We start from the raw sequence: 10352 nt of genomic DNA, 5'->3' as shown, positions 1-10352 counted from the left end.
ATGGACCAATTTTCACGAAATTAGTACCAAAATGTTGCAAATTTTTCTGACAAAGCTGGTGTTTTATTTTTTTAAGTTTACGCCTCCACCCACGCACCCACCCACGTAATCGTATATTTATGAACCGATTTTTTTTAAATTGGTACCAAAATGTTGCAAATTTTTTGAAGATGACGACGATGTAGTTTTTTCAATTGTTACACCTCCACCCACGCATTCACCCACGCGCGTGCGCATTTATGGACCAATTTTTACGAAATTGGTACAAAAATGTTGCAAATTTTTTTGAGAAAGCTGCTGTGTGGTTTTTTAAAGTTTTATCTCACCCACGCATTCACCCACGCATTCACACATTTATTCACAGACTTTTTCGAAATTTGTACTCAAATTTTGTTGGGGATGGCTACTATGATTTTAACAAATTTTTATCATCCTATTTATCCACCCACGCACCCATACACCCATGTGCATACGCATTTATTGACTTGGTCACACCAATAAGTAATTTTAAAAAAATTTGTGTACATGTTTGTGATTGCAAAAATTTGCAACATTTTGGTACTAATTTCGTGAAAATTGCATACAAATTAAAGGTTTATTTACACGAATTGCACACATAATCACAAATACGTACACAAATTTTTTAAAAATTACTTCTTGGTGTGACCAAGTCAATAAATGCGTATGCAAATGGGTGCATGGGTGTGTGGGTGGATGAATAGGATGATAAAAATTTGTTAAAATCATAGTAGCCATCTCCAACAAAATTTAACTACAAATTTCAAAAAAGTATGTGAATAAATGTGTGAATGCGTGGGTGCATACGTGGGTGGGATAAAACTTAAAAAAACCACACAGCAGCTTTCTCAGAAAAATTTGCAACATTTTGGTACTAATTTCGTGAAAATTGGTTCATAAATGCGCATGCGTGTGGGTGGATGCGTGGGTGGAGGTGTAACACTTGAAAAAACCACATCGTCGCCAAAAATTTGCAACATTTTGGTACCAATTTTTTAAAAAATCCGTTCATAAATATGCGATTGTGTGGGTGGATGCGTGGGTGGAAGCGTAAACTTAAAAAACCCCACACACATACACAGAGAGAGAGAGAGAGAGAGAGAGAGAGCGTGTGTCTTAAAGAAAGAGGGAGGGAGAGAGATAAGGAGAGAAAGAGCATGTGTCTTAAAGAGAGAGAGAGGGAGCGCGTGTGTTTTAGAGTGAGAGAGAGAGAGAAAGCGTGTCTTAAAAAAAGAAAAGAAAATATCTGAGAGAAAGAAATAGATAACATAGTAATCATCTACAAAAAAATTTAAACATTTATTTTGGTATAAATTTCGTGAAAGTCGAACAACAAATGTGGAAGTAGTTTGCGGTAATACAAAAAAAGAATTAATTTTTTGTGAAAATCTCTCCTCCAATTTTAAAGTCGACCAGACTGGCAATAATTTATTTTAAATAATTAGTTTAATTTACAACGTTTCGGCTGTCATTGCAGCCCTTTTCAAGTAATCTATAAACAATTATATACATATAAATATAATCTTAATGCGCTTAATCATACAAATAATTATAAATTTACAAAAATATATATGTTTACATACCAGATTAATACAATAAATCATATTTACAGCAAATCCCCGACAAAATTCACCATTGTTTTGATGAACAATGTATAACTGACAGAAGTAAGCCCGAAATAAATAGATGTTGACTGTTAGTAGAAAACTTAGTCATTACGCGTTGAGGAAATATAAAACCAAAGTACTGTGTCTTTCGCAATTTTTAAACCGTCAATACAAAGTCAAATAAATAGATAAATAAATAAATAAATAAATAAATATGTAACATATGACAATATAATATATTAAATAGCTTCAAGAACGCGATCATAAATCCCACTGAAATTCTCCGTATCTTTTTGTAAATTAATGCTTTTTCTTTGGTTTTTTATATAGAACATTTCTGCTATTTCTCTTTTTCTCGTTTGTTTTTCTTGATGCAGAATCACAGGAGAATCCCAACGGAACTCATGATCGTTACAAGTCCGATGCAAACTAACAACTGAGTGTGATGTCGTGTCTTTTTTAATGTTATTTTTATGTTCCTTAATACGTGTTTCTAAATGTCGCTTTGTTTGTCCAATATATGTAGAGTAGCAATTCGCGCATTCGATCTTATAGACGACATCGGTTCTTTTTAAGTTATCAATACTATCTTTTCCTCTTTTTATCAAAGTGTCTAATTTTTTTGGAACGGTATATACTACACCGATTCCATTTTTGTTTATGCAACGAGTAATATTTTCGCTCAAATCTCTAATATACGGCAACACTATAACATTTCGTGTATCAAATTTATCTCGATTAGACGCACCAAAATTACCGCCAAATTTAATCACCCTAAGTCTCCTGTTAACAATTTTGTTTATGACTGTTAACGGGTAACAATTGTTACGAAGAATTCGTTTGACTAAGATGATGGTTTTCTCGTGAAACATAGGGTCAGCGAGTAAAATAGCCCTGTCCACGAGACTTGTGATCACACTAATTTTATAACGCATCGGATGGTTCGAAAGAAAATTTATATAACGGCCTGAAAACGTAGGCTTACGGAACCAGTCAGTCGTCAATTTGCCATTAACTCGCATAACGCTTGTGTCTAAAAAACTTAAGGAACAATTGTTCTCCAATTCAAACGTAAACTTTAGTCGAGTGTGAAAACTATTAAAAATCGTAAGCATATCCTCCACTTTACATTTCGGAATAATTGAAAAAATGTCATCAACATATCTGAAATAACAAAAGGGCTCAAAATCCAATTGACATTTAGAAACACGTATTAAGGAACATAAAAATAACATTAAAAAAGACACGACATCACACTCAGTTGTTAGTTTGCATCGGACTTGTAACGATCATGAGTTCCGTTGGGATTCTCCTGTGATTCTGCATCAAGAAAAACAAACGAGAAAAAGAGAAATAGCAGAAATGTTCTATATAAAAAACCAAAGAAAAAGCATTAATTTACAAAAATATACGGAGAATTTCAGTGGGATTTATGATCGCGTTCTTGAAGCTATTTAATATATTATATTGTCATATGTTACATATTTATTTATTTATTTATTTATTTATCTATTTATTTGACTTTGTATTGACGGTTTAAAAATTGCGAAAGACACAGTACTTTGGTTTTATATTTCCTCAACGCGTAATGACTAAGTTCTCTACTAACAGTCAACATCTATTTATTTCGGGCTTACTTCTGTCAGTTATACATTGTTCATCAAAACAATGGTGAATTTTGTCGGGGATTTGCTGTAAATATGATTTATTGTATTAATCTGGTATGTAAACATATATATTTTTGTAAATTTATAATTATTTGTATGATTAAGCGCATTAAGATTATATTTATATGTATATAATTGTTTATAGATTACTTGAAAAGGGCTGCAATGACAGCCGAAACGTTGTAAATTAAACTAATTATTTAAAATAAATTATTGCCAGTCTGGTCGACTTTAAAATTGGAGGAGAGATTTTCATTATTTATTACTGGCGACTCTTAAGGATTATCATTTATTAATTTTTTGTGTTAAAACGGATTTAATATAGACTATATATACCGAAAAGCTAGTAATTAATTAAAAATAAATTCTGAAAAATTATTACAAAAAATTTAGATTTTTAAAACGTTTTTGAGGAAATTATAAAAAAAAAATTTAAGGAATATTTAACATTTATATGTATACATGTAAAAAATTTTTATAAAATTTATAATATGCAAAATAATTCAATACTATTGTCAGAATATTTATGGATAATTTTAAAGTGTTCTATTTAATATATATATATATTAAATGTATATACATTTAAATGTACAGACCTGGAAACTGCCATATAGTTCTAGATTAAATGTACAGACCTGGATATATAATATATATATTATGACGTGGTCTTTTTGAGCCCGTCACAAGGGCGAACGCGCCCGGCCGGGAAGCGTCTGAGAGCGCTGTACAATTTTGTGTTTCGTGCGGGTGAGCAGCGGCCTTTTCGCTAGCTCGCCCGCACTCAGTATCGGGATCGAGGTGGTAGGCCAGGAGAACGGCCATTGTTTTAGGGAGAAGAGGACCTGGGCAGACGACGGAGGAACGACCTCGGAGGGGGAGGAGCGGAGACTGAGCGACCGGCCCGGTGAGTATTAAGAACAATAAAATATACGCGGTACCGAGAAAGTAAGGAAGGGATACTGCGAATAAACTCGTTACAGCCTCGATGGGACGAACAGGAGCAGTCCAAAACAGGGAGGAAAAGGCGCCTACATTCCGCGACCAGGATGATTCCCCTGAGGGTCCCGCCACCACACATCGAGAGAAACACGGAGATCTAACGGGACTGATCATCCCGAGACGACTTCCCTCAGCAAATAAAGGTCGTTCGGAACATCATACGGCCATACGAGGTGTGGACGGGACCGCCGAGAATGGACCTGCTGCACCGTCGCTCCCGAGGGCTGAAATTTGTATTTGGCGGCGGAAGTCCGCGACCAGCCGCGAGACACAGGAATCGATACGAAGATCGATTCCGGGTCCGGCGCGGGGCGCAACGCTGCCGCGAAACCTGGCAACCGGGCCGGGGTGGCGCGCATTGTCTTCCCCCTCCCCACCAGCGTACCTTCCGAGGTCCCGCCGGCCCGAAAGGAACTCACTGTTCGGCAAGCCGGTGTCCTGCGAGCACGAACAAGGACGAAGACCCACAGCGACCACCTGCGACGGCGAATAATTGTAAGGCCACCTCCTCGATCGTCCGGTAAGCGCGGATTCGGCAGAGACCCGTGAGTTATTAGAGAAGTATAACGATACCGAGCAATTATGCTGTAAACAATTTAGTACCGAGAATTAGTTGAGAGACTCACGGGACTCGCGTCGATTTCCGCGTCATTAAGTTATTGCGTAAATCTTTGCCTTCTTCGCCTCTCCGAGGGGCACCGAAACGAGTCGACAGTCATATCGTAATATATTGTAATATTAGCATTGTATCGAGTCATTGATTAACAATCCTTGAGAATAAGTTACGCTAGATTAGAGTATGATCTATTCGATTCCGAGCCGGATACAAAGGGAGAAGAGCAATCATAACTAAGGGTGCGATTACATGGACGCGCGGAAACGCGGAAACGCGGAAGAGAAAGTAACTAGATTCCGCGTTTCCGTCGTTTCTTCTCGCGTGTTTAAGCGGAGATCGCTTTGCCGGACGAGTTTCCAATGGATAATCCTGTAAGTATTTAAATAATTTTCAGTAGGTAGTGAATAATAAGAGTTCTGTTATTTTTGCAGAAAGATTTCTGTAATTTCTATACTTTTCAAAATTATATGTGATATAACACCTACTGAACGAAATCATAACCTCACTTTATTTGAAATAAAGATAATTGAACAATTGTATTTATTCGCAGGCAACAAAGTGCGGCTACTGTGGTTTCATTTTGCGAGGGTCGTGTGGAATAATTTTGGATCATGATTGCTTTGCCGCATACAATGAAGATACTGACATTATAAGTGTTGACGAAAATGCCATCGCACTATGAGTACGTTAAAAATAATGCTTGATGATATTGACGTTTCAGTGCTTGCTATTATTGATACACTTGCTATTATTAATAGCAATTACACATTAACAATTTCTAGTTTTAATAATATATATTTTTATACATGAGAGATAGTGTTATATGACTTAAAAATACAAGGAACTGTTAAAGGTGCGCATCAAGCATTGAAAGGTCGTAAAAAATATAAATGTCTCACTGATCCAACATATTGACCAATTAAGACATTTCACAGTAACTTGAGTCATTGCGTATTTATTTTAAAGGGAAGAGACTTGAAACTGAAGTTGTACAGCATTCAAAGGCTGGAGCTGAACAGCGTGTGTCCACACACTCTACGCACACTCTCACACAAGATGAATTACTGATTGAGTTGGTTCGTGTTCGAAGAGCTTTATGGGATCATTCCATTCCAACTAGCGAAAGAACGAAGTTAAAAAAAGATAATCTGTGGCAAGAGATTGTAAACGCATTTAGTGGTAAGATCATTTTTTATTTAATTACTTATATGAAATATTTTATCCACGTGAAAAAATAAATGATAACTGATTCTCTGTAAATTGTAGAATCCCTCACTTTAGAAACAGTAAAACAAAGATGGAAACACCTTCGAGATTCATATATGAAAGCTAAGAAGAAAATGCGAGGATATATACGAAGTGGATCGGGGGCGGAATCAGGTCATCCATTAAAAAGTTCTTTCTACCATTATGAACAAATGAGATTTCTCGACAATATTGAAAAGATAGCTCCGTAAGTATTAATTTACATTGTTTTTAACTGAGATTTTACAAACGTTCAAATTGTGTGCTATTGAATTTAATAATTTTTAAAATCGTTTTTATTTCAGAACTGCCAGCTCCATTCAGCACTTTTTAGAAATGCCTTCATCTCATAATGATGTGCAAATGGATACTATGCAAGACGATAACTTTGACAGTTTTGACGATTCTATAATGGATTCTGCATACCCACCATCAGAAACATCACAAACTTCATCATGTTCCTCGGCACGGGCTAAAAAGAACAGTAAGTGACAATTGTTTATTTCAAAATTAAAAAGATAAGATATGGAACTACGAGCTAATCAAGATCTTAATGCTAAAATATTAAACATTTATTGTTCAACATTTTAACATTAAAGACCTTGCTTGGCTCACAGTCCTATATCTTGTCTTTTTGATTTTCCTTTGGTTTTGTATTTTTTTAGACACTCACCATGTATACGTATATATTATTAATTACAGATGTCCAAAAGCAAACTGAAATAGAAAAGAAATTTTTAAGCATGATTGATGAAGAATTGTCGCAGAAAAAACGTGATGCAGTCGACAGTTATTTAGAACAGCTTGGCGACATACTACGTCGATTGCCCTATATACGACGCAGAAACCTACAAAGAAAAATGCTCGATATTGCCATAGAAGAAGAGGATGCCATGTTTGCAGAGAGGGAGAATGCTAATTAGAAATATTTCTTTAATATTATAAATTTTTAATGTTTTGTATTACTTCGTAAAAATAAAATATATTTTTCTATTTATTACATAATTTTATTTAAAGTTTTCAAGTCATTACGTAATATTTAAAACTTATAATTTATACATAATGTGTCAAAAGTCGTTATTTAGAACTTTGTCCAATTGCCACGATAAAGGATTGACATGCTCAAAATAATAAGTAAAGTTGTCTCGAATTTTCATTGCTATAGACCTTTGTGAAGAATTTGTATAACTTGCACGTCTAAGTCCGTTACTTGTAGCCAGAAAGTCATGTTCTTGTATATTACTGTATCTTCTTTCTGCAAGTTCTACTTCCATTTCCTTATTAATATTAAAAATTATGCAAGACAATCGTTGCCTGCACAGCTTTTACGACAGTAGATGTGTTTGCAATAATAGGTTGACGATATATTCTCCATCTTGCAACCAAAATCCCAAAAGCACATTCAACAGTTCTCCTTGCTCGACTCAAGCGGTAATTGAAAATTTTTCTACTAATATTTAGTCGCCCACTACGAGGATATGGTCGCATCATATATGTGCTCAAAGGAAAAGCCTCATCTCCCAGCAAAACGTACGGAAATTCCAAATCTGTATCATTCAAACGCCTTGGTAGAGGGATATGAAGAGCATTTGTTTCAAGTATATATGGTAATCCACTGTTTTCAAAAACGCCTCCGTCGCTTTGCCTTCCTTCAGCTCCAATATCAACAATGACGAAGCGGTTCTTGGCATCACTTACTGCGAGCAGATTTATGCTGTGATTTCCTTTATAGTTGTAGTAGCACGAACTACTACGAGGCGGTGCCTGCAATTGAAAACCATCATTGTGATGAACACATTACTCATTCCAAATCATACATCTGTAACGAAGCACCTTTCCCGACGCCACGGATCGGCTCGTCGGTGCCAGGATTCGGGAAGAGGGGAGACTCAGATTTACAATGACACACGGTTGCTCTGGTAAAAGTAGAGTTTATTCGGGGCCACCTTCCTGTGGTTCTCCCGTGATTCAGACCATTATACACAGCACAGTATAATCGGACGAAACGCGACCAGATGATACAGACGCGTACACGACTTATTGCTAGGATTGACAGATAGAAATATTACGGACGAGACGCGACCAGATTATACGGACGCGGACACGACTTATTGCTAGGATTGACGGATAGAAATATTACGGACGAGACGCGACCAGATTATACGGACGCGGACACGACTTATTGCTAGGATTGACGGATAGAAATATTACGGACGAGACGCGACCAGATTATACGGACGCGGACACGACTTATTGCTAGAGTTTCCAACGCGGACACGCGTACGGGCGCCCTGAGAAGGGCGAGCTCCGTCGGGCGGGGCGCCGGTGACTTTCAGGTAGGACCCGGTGACCGAGGACGCTCGGCCTGCACGACGAGAACGCTCGTCGGCCGGGGTGATTTACGGACAGGACCCGGTGACCGAGGACGCTCGGCCTGCACGACGAGAACGCTCGTCGGCCGGGGTGATTTACGGACAGGACCCGGTGACCGAGAACGCTCGGCCTGCACGACGAGAACGCTCGTCGGCCGGGGTGATTTACGGACAGGACCCGGTGACCGAGGACGCTCGGCCTGCACGACGAGAACGCTCGTCGGCCGGGGTGAGTTACGGACAGGACCCGGTGACCGAGAACGCTCGGCCTGCACGACGAGAACGCTCGTCGGCCGGGGTGAGTTACGGACAGGACCCGGTGACCGAGAACGCTCGGCCTGCACGACGAGAACGCTCGTCGGCCGGGGTGATTTACGGACAGGACCCGGTGACCGAGGACGCACGCTCGGCCTGCACGACGAGAACGCTCGTCGGCCGGGGTGAGTTACGGACAGGACCCGGTGACCGAGACGCTCGGCCTGCACGACGAGAACGCTCGTCGGCCGGGGTGAGGTTACGGACAGGACCCGGTGACCGAGAACGCTCGGCCTGCACAAAACGAGAACGCTCGTCGGCCGGGGTGATTTACGGACAGGACCCGTGACCGAGGACGCTCGGCCTGCACGACGAGAACGCTCGTCGCCGGGGTGAGTTACGGACAGGACCCGGTGACCGAGGACGCTCGGCCTGCACGACGAGAACGCTCGTCGGCCGGGGTGAGTTACGGACAGGACCCGGTGACCGAGAACGCTCGGCCTGCACGACGAGAACGCTCGTCGGCCGGGGTGAGTTGGAGTGTGGGATTGAGGAGTGATCCCCCCTGAGTACGCTCGAGGGACCAGGACGGGACTGGTGGTCGAAGTCTCGGCTGCGCCGCTCTTTATACCCGTCGGCCACCCCACTCTAAGACTAGCTTGAGGGGGTCGAGTGACGGGTGGGGGCGAAAAGGCGGATTCCCAACGTATTCGTGTGGTGGCCCCGAAAGGGGCCGTTTACACGAGCGCGGGCGACTAGTGACGGCTAATCGGGTCGTCACATCACCCTCCTTTTCTAGGGGGGGGTGGCTATCGACGGATCGTTCGCGGTCTTCCTCGTCGGGTCGAATCTGATGATCCACCGGCCCGTCGGGGTGCGTACCTTATACCGCCGTGAGATGGTGGCGGCGTGGTACGGTATGTCGACGGTTTGGCCATCCCCCAGAGTGACCTGGATGGGTCGTGGCGGTCCCGGGCGTGGTGCTGGCACTGGTGGGGCCTGGCCGGTTGGAGGTCGGGTCGGCGTGGTGCCGGTTGGGGTGGCTCCCTGGCTGGTGGCGCGACAAGGGATCGCACCTGTTGGCCTGTGTTGGCGCGATGCGCTGGCTGGTCCGCTTCGTCAGGCGTCGCTGACTGGCGCGTGGGTGCTGGCGGTGCGACAGCGGATGGCGTGTGTCGGCGGGTGCCGGTTGAGGGAACCGATCGGTTCGCGGATGGTCGAGCGGGCTGGCGTACGCTGGCTGGTGTCGTCGTGGGCCTGGTGACGCCGGCGACGGTGGAGGCCGGGAGTCGGAGAGGACCGGTGGTCGTCGATGCCGGGTGTTCGCCGGGATAGGTCGGCGTCTGCCCGGGGGAGGCGGAGGTGCCTCCAAGAGCACCAAGTCCCGACGTCGCTGCTTGGCGTCGGACCGCTGGATGCGGGTCCCTATTCCCGGTACTGGTACTGGCCGGGTGGTTCGCCCGGAAACGGGCAGATTTCGTCCGGAAACGGACGGATTTTCCTTTGAGCGCTGGTTTGCTTCTTCGTTTGATGTTTCCATCGTGACGGGATGAGTTCCGACCCAAGGATAAGC

General features: G+C 42.0%; 2 protein-coding genes across 3 annotated transcripts; one reads left to right on the top strand and one right to left on the bottom strand.

The window, feature by feature from the left end:
* Window positions 1-4686: 4686 nt before the first annotated feature.
* Window positions 4687-7149, top strand: LOC114930370 (uncharacterized). 2 transcript variants are annotated; one of them, XM_029302134.2, is made up of 6 exons: window positions 4687-4786; window positions 5458-5589; window positions 5874-6086; window positions 6174-6360; window positions 6458-6636; window positions 6855-7149. In XM_029302134.2, the coding sequence occupies exons 2-6, from the start codon at window positions 5586-5588 to the stop codon at window positions 7073-7075; spliced, it is 804 nt and encodes a 267-aa protein (XP_029157967.1). In that variant the 5' UTR covers window positions 4687-4786; window positions 5458-5585; the 3' UTR covers window positions 7076-7149. The 2 variants fall into 2 exon arrangements, with proteins under 2 accessions (XP_029157967.1, XP_029157965.2); XM_029302132.2 differs by lacking the exon at window positions 4687-4786 and adding an exon at window positions 4795-5278.
* LOC146722383 (uncharacterized) lies at window positions 6494-10319 on the bottom strand. The gene is given in 3 exon segments (XM_085484882.1): window positions 6494-7444; window positions 7446-7916; window positions 9669-10319. Coding segments are annotated over 3 exon segments (1347 nt in total). The 3' UTR covers window positions 6494-7219.
* Between the last annotated feature and the right edge of the window lie 33 nt (window positions 10320-10352).

This window comes from Nylanderia fulva, unplaced genomic scaffold, assembly GCF_048542155.1.
Source record: "Nylanderia fulva isolate GAGA-0341 unplaced genomic scaffold, ASM4854215v1 Scaffold320, whole genome shotgun sequence".
Classification (NCBI taxonomy): domain Eukaryota; kingdom Metazoa; phylum Arthropoda; class Insecta; order Hymenoptera; family Formicidae; genus Nylanderia; species Nylanderia fulva.
Note: the sequence above shows the minus strand (reverse complement) of the source record. Positions and strands in the feature narration are given on the sequence as shown.

Excerpts from the sequence above, each read along its gene's own strand:
- LOC114930370 (XM_029302134.2), top strand. Across the intron at positions 6,361-6,457 it reads AATATTGAAAAGATAGCTCC|AACTGCCAGCTCCATTCAGC; the intron begins GTAAGTATTAAT and ends TTTTTATTTCAG. Across the intron at positions 6,637-6,854 it reads GGCACGGGCTAAAAAGAACA|ATGTCCAAAAGCAAACTGAA; the intron begins GTAAGTGACAAT and ends TATTAATTACAG.